The sequence below is a fragment of the Culicoides brevitarsis genome, chromosome 2, assembly GCF_036172545.1.
Source record: "Culicoides brevitarsis isolate CSIRO-B50_1 chromosome 2, AGI_CSIRO_Cbre_v1, whole genome shotgun sequence".
Classification (NCBI taxonomy): Eukaryota; Metazoa; Arthropoda; class Insecta; order Diptera; family Ceratopogonidae; genus Culicoides; species Culicoides brevitarsis.
The window spans coordinates 40040241-40064443 of NC_087086.1; the positions used below are offsets into that span (position 1 = coordinate 40040241).

Here is a 24203-nt window from a genome sequence, read left to right on the forward strand (position 1 = left end):
AATGAATTAAAAATTCTCATTTTTTGTCAAAAAAATTAACAATGAGGTTAGCAAAAGCGTAAAATAATCTTCCAATTGAAACTTGTTTCTTTTGATTTCATTAAAAATTAAAAATGGACAGTACCTAAATCCTTTTAAAGTAATAAATTCACTATATACTTTCATCAAATCTTCGTGAGTTTGATAGCTTGGCAACTCTCAACTATTCTGCCTCCTTTATATTTGCTTTTACAGTTGAACTATTGCTTTCCAAATTTCAACTTGGTACTTGTCAATGTATTAACAGATCATTTATACAATATCTTCAGCTCATTTGGTATCTTACCCATTTTGATTTTAATGCAATTTGATTTCAAGAGATCAGTTTAAAAAATAATCTTGAACAGATAGGCCTTTTTATCATTATAATTTTTGTGAGACTCAGTAGTTTATCGTCTTCTTGATACGTTAGTCCACTGTATCAGAAAATGTTTGTTATATCAGAGCTTTGGTTAGATTTACATCAGCATCTCAAATATTCACAAATGATTCAATTTTTTATTGCTCTCGTCAAACTCATATCCATTTTATGAAATTCTATAAAACAAAAAATACTATTAAATAAAACTTAAACTTAACTTAAACTTACCTTAAGTTGGTATAAAAAAGTTACATGTTTGCACCCTTAACATTTCTGTGAAAAAAAAATCATTAAAAATTTCTCCTTGAACTTTTATCATTTTTAATCAACATAAGACGAGTAACTGACCTACATTTCCTTTACAGAAAATTTATCCTTCAGCATTATCACAAAATACTTCCTTTTATATCACACTTCACTTCACGGAGGTCCATCAAACGAATTTTCATCATCTCTATCTCATCAGAATCACCTAAAAAAGCAATATTTCCGCCTTTTCAATCTTTCGCTTTGTTTTTATCCATAGCTTTTTTTTATTATCATTTGAATCGAATACGGAGAAATAATATTTTTTCATATTTTAATGCAGTCATTCAATAAAACTCACACAAAACATAACCAAACACAACTCTAAGCTTGCTGTGTCTATTTATATTTTATTTGTTTGCAAAAATTGAAAAAAAAACCCATTGCTTGCCATTTTTGTGTATATATTTTTACTTCACATAAATACTGAATGAACGAAATTGAAAATGAAATGCAATTTTTCATCAATTTTTTTGTTTTGTTTTACCATTGAAGGCAAATCATCATGATCACGTATCGTATGGAGAAAACAAAAGCAGGCACTTGAATACAACATGTTTGTTTATGAATCGTTTTTTTTTGTTCTTGCTTGTTCGAATTTTTCTCTGGAGTGTATTAAAACCCATTTTTTGCGTCATTTAATATTTGATAAAGCTTTTTATTTACATTCAATTTAATCAAAAAATTGGATATTTTGTAAATTTTTAAACACAAAAAAAAATTTCTGATAAATGTAAGAGCTCAGAGTTAGTTTTTAACGTACTGTCGAATCACGTTTATTCGTTTGCAATTGGCATCCCACAAGTTTTGCCGCCGCTTGAATGTTTTTGATGTTGAAAGCGTACAAAATTGTATTGAAAATTGAATTGACGGTCAAGAAAACGTAAATTATGAGTTTTGTCTTAAAATCTAAAGCTAATTTTTCAAGATTCAAAAAATTTTTAAAATACGTGATATACCTATTGTTACAAAGTACAAGACGTTTCCATTAAAAATTTGTTTTTGCTCTTCAATAATCCAAAAAATCAATTTTTACTCTTCCAAATCAATGTTCACAAATCTCCGTCGGGTTCTAACAATAAAAAAGCAACAAATGTAATCAAATGAAAATCCATCGCGCTGTCTATTTTATTGGTTTCATCATTGTTCGACGGCGGCAGTATCAGTGCAAAAGTGTCAAATGTGTTTAGCGACATGCATAGAAAATCAAGTGAAAAACGGAATGGTCATCAATTTTATTGGAAACATGTTTGCGGACAACGAACATGCAGTTTTTGTTCCATTTGAACTTTTTTTTGTTGTCGCGCGCGATTTGTGATCGAATTTGTATCGATATTTTTCACGCAAACTTTTATTAGCTGAAAAATTACCCGAATTTCACTTCATTATTTGCCGATTTTATTGCTTGCTTCGTCAAATACAAAAAAAGCGTGCGAACAGAAAAATAATAAATAATCAAAGTAAATCCATTTTAAACACGCATATGATGACGATGATGCACACACTACCCCCTATTATCCTATCAAACACATAAAGCGTCGTTTCGTAGGCAAAATAATTTGACACCAAAGTCATAAATAAAGCAAATAAATATTATCATAAAATGCTTTCCTGTATGCATGTCGGTTTCACATGCTCACGTGAGGTGTTTGTGGAAGCGAATGTGAATAATAACAAGGAATTTACTGGATTATCTCTGAATCGAGTACAGCTCTCGTCGTATAGCCAGACTGAAATATGTCGTGTTTGTGCTGGTTAAATTGAAAATTCCTAATTGAAATTGATTTATGCATTTTATCACGCGTTCCCTCAACGAGGCATGTACGATGTAAATTTGTGCGCTGTTATCTGTTGATATATAGACCTACTTAGCGATTTGCAGTGTCGAGTCGCTTTTCATCGTCGTGAAAATTTCTAATAAAATTTGCACCTGAATTAATTTACATCTAAATTTTTCGCATCTCCCCTTTTTTATTATTTCATTGTTGGATGCGAACATCAAAAAGTAATGAAAAAAATAAAAAATTCCGTTATGATATTAAATTATCCATGCAAATTGACCGTTAAATTATTCATCAAAACTAAAGAACTTTAACCGAACCGACAAATGTTTGCCTGCGGTTGTCTGCCAATGTCAATATAAAGCAGCAGCATTCGAATCAACAATTTTACCCGCATTTCACCCTTTTTTTATTTATGTATTTTTAATTTTTCATTTTTTTGACAATTTTGTGAATGGAATATTTTAAATTAGCATTCAAGTAGTTTTAAAACGAAGAGAACGGATTTGTCTTAATTTCTTACAATTAAAGTAAGGGAGTTAAAATACTTGAGAAGTTTTTTTGAACAAGTGGCATGAACAATGTTTTCGTCTTCCGTTTTTACAATTTTGAACAATTTTTACTCATTTTTGCCATTATTTACAATCATTTGAGAATTAAAGGAAAAAGAAATAATGTCTTCCTTAAAAATAAAACTTTTTTTTCTGTAGTTAAGACGGCGGCATTGTTCAAACTTGTCTTGTTCGTGTGAACGAACGCGTAGGAAAAGAACACTTGTGTTTGTGTTATAGCGCAAAACTTGTCATAAATTAAAGGGCATTTCGTTAAGGGAAAATATGAGGTTTTGTTGGCAAATGAGTGTCTGTCTGTTTAATTATAAGACATTTCTAAATTTGTTTTTCGCATCAATTAATTAATCTATAAAATTATAATAGTTCGACTTATAAAATTTTAAATATTTGAAGAATATAGAAAATTTGTATCAAATAAGCGATGCAAAATCTGCTATGGATATGACTCTGATCAACTTCAGACATCTGCAGAAGAAAATATATAATATTCGTTAATATACTGATGGTTCAATTGAATTTGTTGATTCTATATTTGATCTTCCTTTCTTGATATATTCGACATTTTTAACAAAAAACATAATTTACCATAGGTGAAAATCCATTGAAGGTCAATTTGTTAGACTTTTAAAGTTTGTGAAGTAAAATTATCCGTATTTGTTAATCCCATAGAGTTAATAATTTCCATAGCCATATCCATTTTGAAGTTGAATGCTGTTAACACTTTTGTCTATTCCATCGACTAAAGTTTTTTCGGAAGGAACATCTTCTTTTACTTTTCATACAGCCAGTTGAAGATTTAGATTTATAATATTGAAAAATTTTGTTCGGTACGAAAAAAAAAGTTTTTTAAAGCAACCAATAATTAGAAATCATTTGAGCAATTCTGCCAATTTTATTTAGATGAATAATTTTTTTAAGAAGTAAATTTTCTGAAAATAAATAAATTAATAAAAATCACATTAAAGGAAAAAAATATATTTACCTTTCTATTTATATCTGTTGAAATCAAAAACAAAAAATATATTTAAAAAAAATACAAAATGCGCTTACATCATTTGTTCAATTTACCATCCGATAACTTTCGCTCATTTTTATCCGCAAACTATTCCGGTAATGTACGACCGGATGTGGCATTTCTTCTTCTTGTTTTGGTTTGACGAACGAAAAAAATTTTAAAAAATTCTTCTTAATGGTTAGAGTTGCTTTTAAAGTTGCAATTTTCGTTTTACATAAATTTATGTATTCCCTATTAAACACTCTTCATGATTTAAATAAGAAAAGAACTTTTCATTTTCAATAAGAAAGCATATTTTTTGAAAGCTGTTGAATAACAATCGTCTTTATCTCTTTTTTCTTTTCAGTGTCGAGACAACAACAGCCAAGGAACAAATATGAAACACGTGATAGAAAGTTGTTAGCAAAGGACATCACAATCTTTTTAAAGTCTGTGTCAGAAAAATAAAAGCAGAAAAAAACATTAATGGTTTCATTCCCCTTTCCTTTCTTTTGAGATTCTTATCGCTAATACTCGACGACCGTAAAAGAGAAGAAAATAAGCCTAATTCATAATCTTTTTTAATCAAACATACAGAAAAAAAGTGAAAAAAATGAGAACATGAGTAACAAGCGAAATGTTTGCCTAAAGAGGTTTTCCAGTTGAAACAAGTTGAAAAGAAGGAAGAAAAACGAATTTTTAAGACACATTTAATAACAAAAGAATCCTTCTGTTGATGAAGGATTTCCAACAAGCAGTATAAATTATTATTGCTAAGAAAGTTTTTTAACGTGAAAGAAAAAAAAAAACAAGAAAAGAATATGAAGTTGTCAAAATTATCAAATCAGACAAACTCACAGGATCCACAAGCGGTAAACTCACGTGTCTTTGTCGGCAACCTGAATACGTTTCAGTGTTCAAAAACAGACGTGGAACGTATGTTTCAGCGATATGGCAGATTAGCTGGTAAGTTTATTATTATTCTGATTTTCCTATGCGTAAAAAATACTTTTTCCATGAAATGTTTACAATTGTTCCAACAACTTGCCTTATCGTCACTGTGACATAAATATCAACAACACTTTCATTCTTTGCAACGTCACGATTGAAAAGTGATATTTTAAATCCTTTAAATATGAAATACTTACCTCGACTCAGAATGATAGGAGTAAGAAAGTCTCTGTGTTTGTTTACTTAGCTTTATAAGCCGATGATATGCATGGCAAAGTAAATGTGCGTGGTTATTTGTTTGTTTACCAAGAGAAGACACAAAGTACTACAGAAAAGGAGATTAAACTTTAAATATTTGTTATCAGCAACAATAAAAAAGCTAAAAAAAAGAGAATATTGTTAGAGATGTAAAATTTAATTTCGGGACTTTCATTTCCTTACTTTTTTTTAATGTTTTTGATTCAATTCGATATTTCGATCCCTTTTCATGTTTAATGGTCTTCCAACATTTATCGATGCTCCGTTACTCCTTCCTGCTAATAAAAAGAGAAGAAAGTTCATTGAAAAAATAAATAAAAAATAACATCATGGGCCCATAAAAAAATATTCAATTCGAATTATTATTACCTTTGAAAGAACCCCTCCTCTTATTTTTTTTATGTATGTTATTCTTGGGCCCTTAAAAATTTTTATTTCTTCATGCCTTCTTAGAGATGGTGTTGATAAGATGATATTCGTATTATTATTATTGAATGCGATTCGACTCGTTTTTATCAAAAGTATCGTATCTCACATTTCTTTCAATCAGACGAATTTTGGCAAGGCATGGAATTGAAATGTTCACTGTTCATGCGACATGAGAAAAAGGCAATAAAATTTGTGGTTTTATATTTCGTTACACTTTTTTTTCGTGTCGTATGATGATGAGGACATTTATATTTTGCGGGTAATTTATGACACGATACAGTTTCTATAAATTTTTCATAAAAAATTTCGTTTAATACTGAATTTAAGAAGAAGTTTTTCAAATTTCAAACCACGTGACTAAAGAATATAAAATTTCATTTTTTTTTCATTGCATATTTAATTTTTTGACCCAAATTATATTTTTAATACATGCTCAAATGAATATTTCAAAATTTGGCCCATGTTACATTTTGAGTTCTCATTATAAATTATATATGAAGAAATTTTAACCACGTGACCATTTTGAAGTTTAAATTTTTAATTTCCTGTGTGTCTCGAAGAGCTTATTAACAAATATTTTTTTTTTTTAATATTAAAATATATCTTAAAAGTTTAACTTCAAGATTAAATTTAAGAAAAATGTAGTTTTCAAATTTCAAACCACGTGACTAAAGTATATGAATTTTCAATTTTTCTCATTGCACATTTCAAGTTTTTGACTCAATTCATAGTTTTAATAGTTGTCCTAATGATTTCAAAATTTGGCTCAAATTTCCTTTCAAATTTTAGTGCAAATGAATATTTAAAATTTTTTTAACCACGTGACCATTTTAATGTTTTTAAAGGTTAATTTTCTTGTTCAAAATTTTATATTTTTGATTTGTTTTTTTAAAGATAATTATTTTAATAAAATTTACTTTATTTTTTTAATGAAATAAAAAAATTTTAAAACAAAATTAAAGGAAAATTTAAGATAAATTCTTAAAATATTGAAAAAAATTCAACCTTAAACAAAAAATCTATAAAATAAAGTGCTCTCTAAATTGACCATATTACATAAAAATTACTCCTTTTGTTAGTTTAACAATTCAAAACAACCCTTTAAAAAGCAGATTTTCATTCAATTTTCCATTCATTGAATAAAATCCATACAATAAATTGCCCTCCGAAACATGTGTCAAGTAGGTGTGTAAAATGTCAGAAAATCTCTTTTTTTATTGATTTCACATTTTTTTCATACGCTATTTAAAATTCAATCACACACACTTCCCCATTCATCCATCAATTCAGTGAACCGAAAATATGAACTTCGAGTCATGTCACTTTACATCCTTTTCTTCAATGAAATTGACTCGATATAAAATATTTCATTTCTCACATATTTTTTTCTCTATTGCAGGAATTTCAATGCACAAAGGATACGCTTTTGTCCAGTTTACGAATCCGTTCGATGCGAGAAACGCTTGTCATGGCGAAGATGGAAGAACGGTTTTAAGTCAAATATTAGGTGAGTTGATTTTCTGTAAAATTCGAATAAAAATTATTATTTACTTACCAATTACTGCTCACGAGCGTTGATTCCTATCACAAAAATATTCGTTACAACAATTATTGAATTAGACATGAGAAAACAATGTTTTTTTTCTGAAGCATGTAAGTAACAAAGTTACAAGTGCTTGGTACGTAACAATGGGAAAAAATGCACCTGTTTGAGTCAATTACCATCGAAATCGATGATATCGTGAAATTTTTTTGTTTGCTGATGTTTTGGGCATGATATTGAAAACTTTCGTGAACTCTTTAATTAAACGTTCGTTTTGAAAAAAAAAGTTTGACGAATTCACGATGACCCATTTTAAACTATTTTAATGTTCCAGAGAAGCGAAAAAATTCGTGCCTCAAGACAATTTAGACACGAACACAGAATATTTTCGTAACAATTAATCATGTTTTACGTGGCGGCGGCATTATTTCTTAAAATATGCCTTTGATTCATTATTCATGCCTCTCTGTGTTTCGCGTCGTGCTGAGTTAACTGCTCAGTAAATATCTAAAAGAAAAATTTATTTATATTTTCATTTTTTTTCTTTGCTAATTTTTGTCAGAGTAAAAAATTATTTGTTAATTTTTTTTCTTTAAAATTGAAAGCGACATTGATGAACAACTAAACTAACAAAATTTGAACATTTCAAACAAAATGACACTTTAAGAAAATTAAGAGACTTCCTTATAGGTCAAATTTATCGCCAATGGCCTTAATACAGAGCTCAATTTGAAAAATGAGTTAGTTTATTATTATAATTCATTTTATTTTACCTGAAATTCCTTGGTTGACTGCCAATTTGTACAAAATGGAAAATTTTAGGCTCGTCTCTCATTTAACACAAAAATCTCAATTAGCAGTTTCTTGAAAAAATTATCTAAAAAAATAAATTTAAAAAAGAATGCAATAATTAGGAGAAAATGTCAGAGAATCAAACACATCCGGCGACGGTACAAAACATTTATTTGTCTGGCTTTCCAGTTAAACCGACATCGACATAACTTGTATGAAAAACGACTGTAAATATACATCTAAATCATATTTTAATGAAATTATATATTTTTCATGTATGAATAAAATGTTCCATCTGTGTCCGAGCATGCAATTAGTATCACATTCGCATAAAATTTTGTCATTTTTTAATGCATTTTGATATTTGATTTGAGAAAAATCGTTTTTTAACGTCTGTCTGTAAATAAAAAAAAATTTTTGAAATAAGAAAAAAAAAAATTAACAAATAATTTAATAAAATAATTTAAAAATAAAAAAAAATTAATTTAATTTATTTTATTTAAAAAAAAAAATTAAAATTAATTAATTAAGTAAAATAAAAATAAAAAAAATTACTTAAAACAAAATTTAGAATTTCAATTTAAAATAATTTATGTAAAATTTAATTTTTTAAATAATTATTTATTTTTCCATTTTTCTCATTGAAATATTTAATTTTTTAAAAAAATCGTAAAATGTGAAAATGAGGAGTATTAAAATGTAAAATTTTTACTCATTAAATTTCTGAATTAAATAATTTCAATTTTTTATATTAAAAAAATATACAAAAAATCATTAAATATTTAAATGAGGAGTATTAAAATGTTTTTTGAAAACTTTTATCTATAAAATTTTTGAAAAATAAAAAATAAATTTTTTGAATTCAACAAATTAATTGTAACTAAATGTAATAAAATAATAGAAAATTATTTTGTACTCCTCATTGTAAAAAAATTTAAAAACTTAAATTTTTTTTTAAATTTTTGATGGAATTTTTTTTCAATAAATTGCATTTTGAAATATTTTTAATTGATTTTTAATTCTATAAAAAATTTACATTAATTTTTTTTATAGATAAAAATCAATTAAAAATATTTCAAAATGCGATTTAGTAAGAAAAAAAAATTCCATCAAACATTTTCCAAAAATTTTTGCTCTACATTCATTCATTTTTCACATGCGGCTTGGATCATAATAATAATGATATTTTTGGTTTGGACACAAAAAATATTTATATTGCAACATTGTGATTATTTTTAATCTTATTTTAAATTCAAAAGCAAACTATTTCATTTTTTTATTAGTTGCCATAAATTTAGAATTATTTTTTTTTACTTAAAGGCCAATTTAAAGTCAAATCGTGTTCAATATTTTTCATCAAACACCGACATTTCTGTCAAAAAAAAAATCGCCGACATACGATGACAACTACCCAAAAAATAATTGCATCCCTCATAAATCTTAAATGATTAATTTAAATTATAATCGCCCATTAACTGTAATATTGTTTCAAGTTAATTGTGTGAAATTGTTTTTGTTTCTGTCGCTCCTCCTCATCTCTCGTCTTCTGCAAAAATTATTATTTTATAAAATTAGAAAAGTTTTTGTATACGTACCTGTTAAGTGAGATGCGGCGATGATGATGAGAAGTATCAAAAACGTAAAATAAATAAAAACAACAACAGAAAAATATAAATAAAATTATGTCAGCAGAATTAAAATAATCCACTTTTGAGAATTATTACCGTAAAGCATTGCCTCATTTTGTGGGTTACAACAAAATAAAATGTTTTAATTTTAGATCGGAATGGAATGTTTTTAATTTTATTGTATGAAAAATGTAATAAAATTATTTATTTTTAATTTTTTCATGAAAGAAAAAATATTTTCTGTTGTTTTAGTGACGGTACGACGGCAATAAAATATTAAAATTTAATGTTTAAATAAATATAAAATAAATAAATCTTGAATGAAAAATATAATAAAATAACGAAGAGTTGTTATGAATAATGTGACAACCGCATTTGGAATCTTTTTTCGCTAAATTACTGTCACTTTCAATCTTTTTCTTGAACATAAATTACGAGTATTATTAACTTTTGCATGATGTTGTTAACCAGCTGAACGTGCCTCGTAATAATAAATATGAAAAATGAATTAAAATTATATTAGAAGGAAGCACAACATTATAAACAATATTATTATTAATAACATCGAAACTAAAATAAATTCTAAAACGGTAGCGAAAGTATGTTCAATTTTTCTTATTATTAATATTAATAATAATAACAATCAAAGGTAGCAGTGTAACTCGACTCGAGGAGGAAAAAGTAAGGGAAAGCAAAACTTTCTTCTTCTTGTGTTCTTGTTTTTACGCGTCGCGGTATCAGGAACGGAATGGTAGTGCACGCAATCCGAAAGAAAAAATAATTTTTTACGCGTTGTCTTAACTTTGCCTAATAATAAAATAATAAATGTTTGAATATTCAACTGTGATGGCAAAAGCGACAGTAATTTATGCATGACAAAAAATACAAAAAAAAAGTAACAAGGAACTGTCACTTTTCGTTGTTAATGTTGTGAAATGTGAATGAAAAACAATTGCTTCTTAAAATAAATGGTAAAAATTTTTCAGTTCGTTCAAAAGAACAATAATTGCTTCGTTTAAAAAGTTTTTCCAAAGTTTAATCAATGAATGAATCCAGCAGAAATGCACAACAACAAAGTTTCCTTTTTCTTTCGCAGGTAAAACAAAAATATTTTCATTTTATTTCTTTTCATGCACTTTTTCGAAAATGTTTATTTTCAGGTGTTTCTGTGAAGAAGAAAAAAAAATAAATCAAATTATTACAAGTATTTTGTACCAAACACGTTTTTACAAAAAAATAAAAAAGTTTTTGTGAACATGAGAGAAAAAATATATCGGCATTTGAACAGAAAGTTTACATATAATTTGTACGAAAAATAACCCTCTGATGTTAGTTTCTTGGGTTGCATTTCATTTTTCGTGCAATACGGATGTTTGAAGCACGGTTGGCTGGAATGGTAAAATTATTTAAAATTTAAGATAAGTTAGATTTTACAAAATTTTTTCTCAATTCTAAATTTTTTGCGAAATTAATAATTTACAAATTTATTTCAGAACATAAAATATTGAACATGATGAATCTTCAAATAACTTTAAGAAATCAAAAAAAAACCTTTTCAGTCAATGACTATTAAAAATCATATCAAGGCGGAGTATATACTATGAACCTTGAATTCTTTTAAGAATAAAATACTATTTATGACAGCTTTAGAAATAATGAACATTAGACCTATAACATAGTTGAATCAAGTTATGGACCTGGAAGCGGCTTTTCAAAAATGTGCCCATCTACACAACTTTTAAAATTTGCCATATGGAGTTGTTTCCTGATAATATTGGCCAAAAAAGTTAACATGAAGAAACTATGTAGCTATAGAGAAAAATGAAGAATACATTTTGCTGTGAAAATTATTATAACACAGAACTTTTGAACAAATGACATCTAAACTGTACCTCTTCTGAGAAAGCCAAAAGTCAATGATTATTATCTCTTCGTATTTTCCTTTCAAATTTTTCGTATCTAAATGTATATGAATAGTACTGAATCGATTCTAAAATATGGATTAAAAAAAATCTTATGATTTATTTTCAAACATTTTACAGAAGTTCTCATATTTTTTAAAAGTCTGTGAATCAAACCTTCGTTTGTAGAGCTAAAATTAATTTATCTTTTAAAATTTCAATTTTAATGAAAATTTCAAAATAAATTTTACTTTTATGCTTTGATTCTGGAAAAAAGTAAAAATTTCAATTTATAATTTTCTAATATTTTTTAAAAAAGAAATTTTAAGACTTACCAAATTTTTTTCACGTTCCATCCTACCGTGTCTCCTAAAACTCTTTTCTTTGGTAAGACAATCCTTTTCCATGTAAACATTCGTACAATAAGTAAGCAAATAATCGTGTTTTTGTTCTTCATACTTGCTTGTTTTGCAATCCATTGCTCTGTTTTCTCATGTTAATGTCTTTATTTCTGTTTATTAGATTGAGGATATGTGAGAATATTGTAAGAAAACGTGCTTTGAATTTTCAACGACTAAAAAAAAAATCTACTCTAAAAAGTACACATTTTTTTGTTAGAAATTGCCCGAATGATGTTAGTTTACAATTTCATTCAAGTGCATGTTAAACATTTATTGTCCTACAAACTTTTTTTATTGTCTTTCAAAAAAAAAAAATCTTGAGAAAAATTTAAAATTTTTAAAACGGCATAAATTGAGTTGTTAGGGAAAATGAATATTGTGCAAGTGCGGCATGCAAAAATGCAAGTCAAATGAAAAAAGGTTCTCACATCGGGACAGATCAGCTAATTAGCGAAAATTTATTTCATTTACAATATTTTGTAAATTGTAATTGCCATTGCATTGCAATTGCATCACATTTTGGGATGTCATGTTGTCCCAAATGTCGTTTTTTGTTGATTTGTATCGTTGGTGTGTGAATAGCGCGAATTGAAATGCGAGAGAAGGTACTTCTCTTACACTGTTCGTCGGTTATTTAATTCAAGCACGTCTAATTAAATGAAATTTATTGCATCATAAAGATTTGCAGGAATTATTTCTATCAAAAGTTCGCTCGGTTTCTAAATAATTATAATAATAATAATAACTTGTGCGACGCATTAAGATAGCTTTGAGTAATTTTTAGAGCTATCAATAAATATTGTTGCGAAATGATTAAAATTTCCATAAATTCAGCAATTATTGTGACAGCTCCCATATAATTTTTTAAGAGTCTGCAACTAAGTAAAAACGATAATTTTATTTTTTATTTATTTTTAATTAAAAAATTATGTCTTTTAAAAATTTTTCTGTTATTTTTTACGATGACATAAATTTTTAAAACATTTTTCGAAATTTTTGTATCTTTTTATGATATTTTTGCAACTAAGATGTTAACATGGTAGCTGAGCCGAAGGCACATCAAACGGGTCGTAAACGACAAAATGTGACAAAAACTGGAAATGATTGGTAAGTATCAAATAATTTTTGATTTTTGTAGATTTTTAATTTTTTTTTAAGAATTTATGCAGGAAAAATTTTTTTTTATAAAATATTCAAACAATTTTCCGTGTCATAATCCACTTATTCATCCGTTATATTCGTAATTACATGATAAACGTTGAAAAAGCGCCTTTTTTCATAAATTTACGTCGTCGTCGGCATCATTCTTGTGCAGTAACTCATGCATTCCAACCACGCCTGTTTACATTTAAATGCAAAGCAAGGATGAAATGAAATCAAAGAAACAAAGCTCACATTTATTTTTTCGAGTACACTAATGTTGGTGAAAAAAACAAAAAAAAAATCATGCACTCGGGATCATATTTACAAGACCATAACATCTACTTCAGAATTTCCGTTTAATTTTTGTGCACATAAAAAATCTTTTTTTTTTTTTTGGAGATTTGCTTCATGGCTTTGACTGACCTATGTGTTGTTGTACACGTCCTTTAATGCTCTGATTATATAATTTCAAGTTAATCTCTGCTTTCTACGTGACGCCGCCGCCGACGACGACGATGAAAAAGCTACTTTTGTGCGAATTTAAATACAAAAGGATATAATTTTTAAAAAATGGCTTTTACACTCTGATGTCTTTTTTTTGCTCTTAATGCAGTGAAATAAAAAAGAGGACAAAACGCATGAAACGGAGAGAAATAGAAGAAGGGGCTTTATTTTATTTACTTTAATGCTCTATGCGGGATTTACGTTTTTTCATCTAAAAAAGTAAATTAAAGAAGAGTAGATTTAGTTGAAATCACGTCACAAAATCTGCGTTAAAATTTGAATTATTTTTAAGAAATTGCTTTTAAAAAAATAGATTTTAATTTTTTTCTTTTTTCTTGTTTATTTTTAGGGACTATTATTACGATAGGTAAGTGTTTGATTTTTGTAATAAATAAATTTAATCTATTTTTCAGATATTTTTAAAAAATATTTTTTGCACGCATTTTTTTAAAGAATTTATAATAACAATAATTAAATATTTTTTATAAGTCAACAACGCCGCATGAAAAGTTGAAAAGAAAAATAAAATAATCTGAAGACATGATGACACAATACTCTCAATTAAAAATCTAATTATGATTTGACGAGGGTACGGTGCGAAGAGCTGAAGAAGATACGAAAATATTTTTAAATAGCAGAGATGTGAAATTTTATTTGGATTTTATTAATTTTTTAAAAATCATTATTTTTTTTTTATTTTTAAAAATTAATAATTTAATTTTTTTATTTATTTAAATTTAAATTTTTTTTATTTAATTTTATTTGAAAATTTGAATTTTTTTATTTTTTTTTTTTTATAAAATTTAAAAATTTAACTTAAATTAAATTTTATTAAATTAATTAAATTAAATTTATTTTTGTAATTTTTTTTTAATATTTTAAATTTTATTTTTTTTTAATTTTTCATAAAAAAATTTCAAAATTTTTTTTTTATTTTTTTTTTAAAATTTTATTTGTAAAACAATTTAAAAATTTTTTAAAAAATTTATTAAAATTTTATTGAATTATAAAAATTTAAATAAATAAATTAATTTTTATTAATTTTTTAAATTTTGTAATACTTTAATAATTTTTTAAAAAAAAATAAATTCTTAAATTATTTTTAATTAAAAAATTTAAATTAATTAATTTAAAACAAATAATTTTTTAATTATTTAAATTTATTTTAAATTTTTAAATTTTAAAGCCATTGCAAATAATTTTTCAAATAAAATTTTACATCCCTGTATTCGAAGCTGTTGCTCGAAAAAATAATAATATTCATAATCATAACAAGTACCATATTTTTTTTTGAAAGTAGGAGGAACTCATTGCGTAATTAATCATTTTTCTGCTTTAAATAATTTCACTCTCAACTCTTTCATCTGTTTTCGTATATACAAAACGTTCTGAAAAGGGCAAAAAAAAAAGTGAACAAACAACTCTCGCCTTCTTTTTTCGTCGTACAGAGACGAAAAATTATCGGTAGATGAAAAATAATAAAAGTACATTCACTCAGAGGCAACTCAAAGGGAGACGTAATTTTATAATTAATTTTAATTTATGATTATTTTGAACGCGCAAAATTAGATGATAGACGACAATGAAATTAAATCATCGTTGTCTCTCTCTTTTTATCTCCCGTGCTCTTTTTGGATTTTTTTTTACGAACGTAGATTTAATGAAAAATTATTAAATGAAGCTCATTATGACTTTGCCGCTGCTTTGGTTGTTTTTCGAGTGAAATATATCTTCATTCGGATCGCATGTGTGTGTCATTAGCTTGGAATGTGCGTCAAATTATTATTTTATTATTAATTATCTCGCTGATTATTTTGATTACGCGTCGTCAACGTCAATATGCGTTACTTAAGATTTGAGATGAGGCCGATACAAATATTGAAAATGTTTTCGATTTCATAGATTTTCGAAATTTCTTTGAATTTTTTTTATTAATTTTTAAATAAAAATTTTGAAAATTAAAAAAAATACAAAAATTAATTATTTTTAATTTTATTTAATTAATTTAAAAAATGTATTTAATTATTAATTTAAAATTTATTGACTTTCGAAATAATTTTTACGTAAATTTTAATTTTTTTAACTTTTTATGATTAAAATTTATTCAAAATTGAGCAATTTTTTGGATAATATTATCTCTATCTTATACTTATAAATTGCTGCTTAAAATTGAAAAAAAAATAAATAAAATTTTTTTCAAAAATAAAAAAAAAAATATTTGAAATAATATATAGTTTTATCAATTATTTTATTTTTTTAAATTATTTTATATAAAAACTAAAAAAAATAAATTAATTTTTATAAGTTAAAAGATAAAAATTTTCGTAAAAATCAATTAAAATAATAATTTTTAGTAAAAATGATAAATTTTGTAAATTTTTATTTTTTTAATTAATTTAAATAATTTTTAAAATTAATTTTTTTAAAAATAAAAATATTGAATAAATAAATAAAAATGTAAAAAAAAATAAAATTTAAAAGTTTTTGAAAGAATTAAAGAGAATTGAAATTTTTTACTTTTTAATTTCTAAAAATTAATTTTAAAGTTTTATGAAATCGAAAACATTATTTATTATTATTTTGGTCTAAAATTAATTATTTTTCTCTCTTTTCAGCTATTACGCCTCGACGATATTTGCGCCGCAATTGCAACCTCGTCCCGTGAAAAGACCTCGTCTCATGACAACGAGTCAAACGCGCGCCGCCAATGTTCTCGTGAACAACAAACTTGCCGTCGCCGCCACAAATACGTTAGCTTTAGCGCAGCAATTGCAGCAACAGCAACACGCACAAGCCCAGCAGCATCAGCAACTCCAGCAATTGTTGTCGTCGGCATCCTCGTTGTCGCCGCCTCTCAATAACTCGCATCAACAGCAGCAGCAACCGAACGGGCTTCTCAATAACAACAGTCACAGCGCGACAAATGCAAACAATAATTGTAATTTGAACAATTGCAACAACGGCAGTAACGTCGTTCAAGGCACAGCGACAACAGCAACGAGCGGCAATGGCAATGATTTATTGGGAATTGGTTTGTGCAACAATAACAATAACATCACAACAGGCACAACGACAAATGGACAGCAACAAACATCAGCGGCAGCAGCACAATTTATGATAAATGGACAACATGTTGTTGGACCATTCAAAACTTACAGTGAGTACTTTTGCGATAATTTGTCTCTTTTCCGCCTTTTTCCCCTAAAATTTAAAAACACTTTACAAAATTAATTTTTTTTAATCAAAAAAAGTCATTTTCTTACCTTTTTTGCGACGAAGAAAAAAAATGCAAAAAACAAGAAAAAGACGAAATGATAATGATCCGTCATTACAAATGCCATAATTTGCTCATTAATCATTTTTTACTTCTTTTATGTGGCAGTCTAAGTATTGTGTCGATGATAAACAGACGAATTTTGTGTGTTTTATTTATGATAAAGTGACATAATCATGTCTTGTTGTTTATTATTGTTTCGTTTTTTCTTGTCTTTTATTTTTATACTTTAACGACAGTCGTTAACGAGACAAGAAATTTGCATGTAGGTTTATGATGTTGTGCGTGGAAAGTCGTTTGATGAGGGGAAATTTGCTTGTTTAATACTAATAATTGTTATGTTTAGATTTTTATTATTTTTTTTATATTTTTTCTATTTTAAAAATAGTTTTATTCGACTTTTATTGTCTTATTTTTTATTAAAAAAATTAAAAAAAAAAATATTTAGTTTTCTCAGAAAATTTTAATTTTATGCAAAAATAATTTTTTTTTTAATATATATTTTTTTATGAATTTTATTATTATTTTTTAAATAAAAAAACATTTTGAAAAATAATTCATAAAAAATAATAAAAAAAATATTTTTATAATAACTTTTTTAAATAAAATTTAATTTTGTTTTATAAATATTAATTAAAATTTTAATTTTGAAAAAAATAATTTTTTTTTTAATTTTTTTTAAAAATATTAAAAAATTCGTTAAAAAAATAATAAAAAATTTTTTTATATTTTTTTTATTAATTTTATTTAAATTTATTTTTCGTTAAAAAAAAGAAAAATTTTTTTTTTTTTAATTTTAATTAAAAAAAATTTTTTAAAAAAATAATTCAAAATAAAATTAAAAAAATTTTTATAAAATTTAAATTTTTCAATTTTTTTTAAAATAATTTATTTTTAAAAAATTAAAATTTTAAATTTATTATTTATTTTTATAATAAAAAAATTTTATTTTTTTTAATTTTTTTAATTTTTTAAAATTTAATTTATTTTATTTTAAATTTATTTTTGTTTAAAAAAATAAATTTTTATTATTTATTTTAATATAAAAAAAATTAATTAAATTAATTTTAACCTTTTTTAATTAATTTTTTTTCTCTTATAGAAATTAAATATCTCTTAATAGACAAAAACTATTCCTTAATAACAAAATTCCTCACAAAAATCAAGGAAAAAAGTGTCATAACAACCGCAAAATCCATCCATCAACAAGTTCTGACATGCCCCCTTTGCATTCTTCGTCTCACATTCATCATTATCATCATCTCTCATACCGATTACACATAAAAAGCGAAAAAAAAACCTGGAATCAAACAACATCTGTAGACTTTTCGTGTATCTCATTATTTTTTAATGATTCATTACCATAATTACACGAGAAGAAACATTATAACCACACTTTCGCGACACAAACACACAAAACTCTCGAGAACAGGTTCAAAAAAACTCACTTCTGGAGTGGCAAAATGATTGCTTCAATGCCTGTTTTTCGCCTGAAGGACATTTTTTTCTCCCCGGCGAGAAGTACAAAAGTAGCACAACGACCAAGAACAAAAAAAACAGGAAAAAAACCAGAAGAAATAATGATCATAATAATGCTCTTGTTTAGTTTAGTGTCATTGCATTGTCGTTATTATTACATGGTCGTGACATTTTTTCTCTTCTTTCATCATGAATGAGTAGACGAATGCCATAAAAAAATATGAAAATGTAGAGGAAATACAGAACACGAATGATGATGATGATAAAAAAAAATGGAAAACAGAACCAGACGGAATAGTAAAGTGACAAAATAGCAGACACTCCCCTAATTATTTTATCGCAAAAATTACATTAAGTAGTGACAATTTGATAAGAAAAGTGGCGGTTGTTCCGTTATTTTATTTTCTTTGATGTTTAATGGGCGTGCGAGGGGTCTGCAAATGCATTTAATATGAAATTATGAAGAAATTTTAATTGAAGATTAATTAATTTAATTATTTTTTTATCAAATCATTTTTTAAAAAATATTTTTTTCGTGAAATTAGGATTTTTAATTTTTTTTTTTTTTTTTTTGGTAAATTTAAAATTTTTAAATTATTTAATGATTTTAAATTTTATTTAAATTATTTAAATTTTTAATTTATTTTTATTTCTTTATTTTAATCATTTAAAAAAAATTAATTAAAAAATTAATTTAATAAAAAAAATTAAATAAAAAAAATTTATTTTTTTTAATTAATTTAATATTTTTAAAATTAATTAATTATTAATTAAATTCAAACATTTTTTTAATTAAAACAAAATAAATTATATTTTTTGTAAAAAAAAAATACTTAAGAAATTGAAATTTAATTTATACATCAATATAAAAAAAATTATCAAAAAATTAAAGAAATTCAAAATAAAAATAACAGATTCATAAAATAAATTTAAAAACCAAAAAATAATATTTAAATTTTATTAAATTAATTATTATAAAAAAAAATAATTTTTTTGTGAAGGTTAGATTAGTAATTTTTTTGTTAACTTAAATTTTTTTTAATAATTTGAGATTTTATTAAAATTATTTTTTTTTAAATATTATTTTTAGTAAAATAATATTAAAATTAAAAAAAAATTATTAAAATTTAATTCTGAATTAATTATTTCCGATTATTTGATATTAAACATTTTTTTATGTCATATTTTACATCGTATTACAAAAATCTTTTCATTGATTAAACATAAAAAAAAAAAAAAATATTTCTTTGAAGAAAAAAGTTTTAATTTTTCGGTAGAATTATAAAAAAAATTAATAATAAAAAATTAAAAGAAATTAAAAAACCAAAAAAATATTTAAAAAAATTTAAAAAAGTAAATGAAATTGAATTTTTTTTTCAAATTATTGAATATTAATTAAAAATAAATAAATAATTAAATTCAAATAAAAATAATATTTAAATAAATTATAAAAATAATTAAATTTAAATTATTTAAAAAATATTTAATATTATTTTTTCAATAAAAATTTCTTCAGAACATTTAAAAAAAAATTATTTAACGACAAAAATCAATATAAAACTTTACAATTTATCATCACACTTACAAGCAAAAAAAAAATGTTTTTCGTCTTTAAAAAGGAATTTTTTCCTGCATAATTCTTTCATTAATACCTGTCGTCCTTGTCCGTTCATTTACACGCCCCTTTTTTACTTAACAATTTCATTCCAAATACGTACCTTGACATTCAGCCCCATTTTTTTATGTAATATTTTTTTTTCTTCATCCGTCACTTTACTTGACGCGCTATAATTAATTGCTGAATAATTAACATCCTAATTTATTCTCGACCCTTTTTGCACCTGAAAACCCTTTTTTTCTATTCCCTTAAGACTTTAAGCAGTGATAAATCTCCGTTTTCTCCTTTTTTTCAGGTAACCCCGACACGCTAATCTGCGGCAATTGTCGAGAGATGTTTACGGATTTGGGCGAATTGTTGGACCATAAACGGACTTATTGCAAACTTAGATTTACGTGCAAGTGTCAGGAGGTTCCCGTGCAACTGGTCAACAGTAAGATTTATTATTTTTTGAATTTTTGTGACATTTTCTGATAATTTTTTTTTGAAATTTTTTTCTTACAGAAACTCCCCTTTCTTCGGCAAATCTCATGTGCGTCGTGTGCAAAGATTCGTTCGTTAACCCGTGGGACTTGATGGTTCATGCCCAAGCTGCCCATATGATCAACATTTACGAGTTGGGAGACGCATCGAAGACGAGCGACAGCAACGGAATGGAAAAAGAACAGGAGGAACACGAAAAGGACGAAGAGGGAACACATTCGATGGAGGTAAGTTTTTTTTTGCATCGATTTTTAAATCAGAAAAGTTTGAATGAACAAAAAAAATGCGAAAAACGGGAATTATAAACGACTGAATTTCAATTAAAATAAATTGCTTGCGAGTCGCGCAGTGATCACGACGACGATAAATGACACACAAAGGTATTTAATCGGTTCTAAAAGACCTGCAGCGATGCTTCTTTCGACAAAAACGAAAAAAAAAATGTAAAAATATTTTTTTCCTCGTCGCCACGTATCACTTGACTATTAGTTGAATCATTGAAACGCGACACCAAAGTCATATCATTGCCATTATCGTAAATTATACTGAAAAAAATATAATGACTTTTAGTTTTTTCTCTCTTTTCCCCCTGATTTTTATTTTTACAAATAATAACCGCGCGCTATTTTCAATTTCATCATTTTTTTTATTATTTTTATGCCATTCCAATATTATTACGTCGATTTAATGAAAAAATAATTTGTTGCCGACTTAAATAAACAGTTTATCAGATTTTCAATTGTTACAACAGTGAAATTGTTGTTTTTTCGTCAGAGTTGGGAAAGTTTTGTTCGAAAAGTAGGAAAAAGAAAATAAAAAACGGCACTGAAGTTTTCTTCAAACAAATAAATGACGATGACGACTATTTTATTGTTATATTAATGTCAAATTAAAGCGAGCTGTGTGGCAAATTGTGTTGAAATGGAGTAAAGTCAATATTTGTGTTACACTTTTTCATGATTTTTCGTTTTGTTTCGTTATTGATTGTCTTGTGACTTTCAGAAAGTCAAGAAATTTCAGTGAGAAATGAGTTGTATTTGATTTTTTGTTCTATTTAGAAATTTTCATAAATTTTAGTTGAAAATTTTAATTATTAAAAATTAAAATTAATTAAAAATATGTAATATTTTTAATAAAAAAAAAAATTTTATTTAAAAAAAATAAAATAATATTGCTTGATTTCAATTAATTGGAATTTATTTCAGAAAAAAAATTAAAAATAATTATTTAAAAAAATTATAAATTTAAAAAATAAATATTTTTTTATTTAAATTTTTTTTTTTATTCAAATATAAAATTTAAAGCTTTTTTAAAATTTTTAAATTTTTTAGAAAATAATTTTTAATTAAATTTATTTTAATTATTTGATTTAATTTTATTTTTTAAATAAAAAAAATAAAATTGCTTTTAAAAATATTTAATAAAATTAAATTAAATTGAATAAAATTAGTTATTTTTTTTTCTGTAAAAAAAAATTAAAATATCTTTTATTAAATTGAAAATAATATTTTTTTTATTTGAATAAAATTATTTTTTTTTTAAATTATTTTAATATAAAATTAAAAACCTGAAAAAAAATAAAATAAAAAGTTCAAAGAACTTACCTATCGATTTTTTTTTATCAATATCAACAAACAATTTCTCTTATTTCATTTTTATCTCCTATTCTGTATTTCTCCAATAAACTAATTTTCGATCCTTAATTTATATCTCCATTTATAATCAATTACTAATGTGATTAATTCCCTAATTGAATTAATCCCTCGTAGCGTTGCGTCGTCTTGTTTTGTCGACAAGAAACGTGCCTTTACTTCCGCGCCAAAATTTTATCTCGCCCAATGTGTGGTTTCTACGTGTGAATTTCAGGTCATATCTATTTTTAATGGGCTTTCATTTTATTTTATTTTATCATTATCACACACAAAATGTTACTTTTTTTACGTTACGATGCCATATAAGTAGGACAACACACTAAAAAGATACTAAACAAAAAAAAACAGCAGGACATCAGATAATGTGCGTGTCAAAAGTTCATGATATCAAGTTATTCATTTAACGTTGTGTGTGTCGTAACGGTGAAAGACATGCCAAAGAATTTCGGAGTGAAATATAGGCGAGGTCATTTATCTTTACAAGTGGATTAACAGCAAAAGTCACGAAAGTAAATGGGAATTTCCTTCCATGTAATTTTCACTTTCATTAATGGCGAAAATTTTTAAAATCAAGGACAAGTTGATTGATTTGAAGTGTTTTTTAATATTGACTTTCATTTATTAAAAAAAAAAATGTTGAAAAAATTAATTAAAAAAAATTTTTATGAAAAAAAAAAATAATTAGCAGAAAAAAATTTCAAATTTTTAACGGATTAATTTTTTGAATTGACATTTAAAATTTTTCAGCTCATTTTTAATTTAATTTTTTGAATTAATATTCAAGTAAAAATTTTTTTAAAAATATCTTTATAAATTTTAAATTAGAAAATTATTAAAAATTCCGAAAAATAATGCTAAAATTTTATAAATTATAAAAAAAAAATTTTACCATTATTTTTACGAATTTTAAATTCTAATTTCTTTAAATTCTAAATTCTAAATTTTCATAAATTTTTTTTTAATTCAAAAAAAAAAATAATTAAAATATAATAAATTTTAAATATTAAAAAAAAATAAAATTATTTTTACGAATTTTTAATTATATTATACTTGAAATTATAAAAAAAATACTAATTCGAAAATAAATTAAATGTATTGAAATTTTTCTGAAAAATATTTTTTAATGGAAAACAATAAAAAAAAAATATTTTCTATTTTTTTTTAAATTAAAAAAAAAATATAAAAAAAATTATCATAAATAATTCAATAAATCCATGAAACAAGTCAAAAATCGGATTATAGTTTGACATTACGCACCAAAAGTTGCTTTCATTGCACACGATAAACTTCCTAATTTAGATAAATTGTATTTTTTTTCACTCCTCTTAAAATCATTTTGTTGTTATTTTTTTCTACCAACTGACTTTGCTATGATATTTGGTGTCAGTTTAAAAAAAAATTGTACAAAAAAAAGTAGAAGGAAGACAAACTTTTTTTCTCCCTTATAAATTTGTATGTTTTAGTCATCATCTGGTTTCATCAAATTATACGCTGTTTATAAATATTTAAAAAAAATAATTTATTTGCATTTTTCATCTTTTCACGAAATTCTCTTTAAATAAAGTTTAGATTACAAATAGATGATAAAACACCCAACTTTGGTCTATTAAATTACCTTTAAATAAAATTTTTTTATAATAAATGTGAAAGCTATTATTTTTCCATTAAATAAAAATTTATGATGTTGGTCTGTGTTTGAATGGAGAAAAGAGGAATAATAATCTCAATAATTGAATTTTCGAAATTTTTTCCTTTAAAAAATTTTTTTTCTTATTTTTTTTAGGAAGCAAAGTCCTCGGATGATGAAAATTGTACAGAAACTGGTTTCACTGTGACTGTCACGCAATTGCAAAACGGAGAGAAGTCACGTAGCGGATCGCCGCTAATGAATGACAAGACAAATGAACTAACAATTAATGATTCGGTGCAAGCGTGTATCGTTCAAGCAACAATTGTAAGTTTCTTCTCCTTTATTTTTTTAATTTTTTGCTTATTTTGAGTATTTTTTAATAGAACTCTCCCAGCGATACAACCACAGTGCCATCATCCATCATACAAATGAGTCACAATCATCACACGGCAATATCTCAGTGA

The 24203-nt window shown here is 24.9% G+C and overlaps 1 protein-coding gene across 1 annotated transcript; it reads left to right on the plus strand.

The window, feature by feature from the left end:
• Positions 1-4772: 4772 nt before the first annotated feature.
• LOC134829133 (TNF receptor-associated factor family protein DDB_G0272098) lies at positions 4773-24203 on the plus strand. The gene is made up of 9 exons (XM_063842130.1): positions 4773-5019; positions 7091-7198; positions 12985-13063; positions 13953-13970; positions 16219-16760; positions 20270-20407; positions 20479-20684; positions 23893-24063; positions 24123-24203. Exons 1-9 carry the CDS (start codon positions 4875-4877, stop codon positions 24201-24203), a joined length of 1488 nt encoding a protein of 495 aa, XP_063698200.1. The 5' UTR covers positions 4773-4874.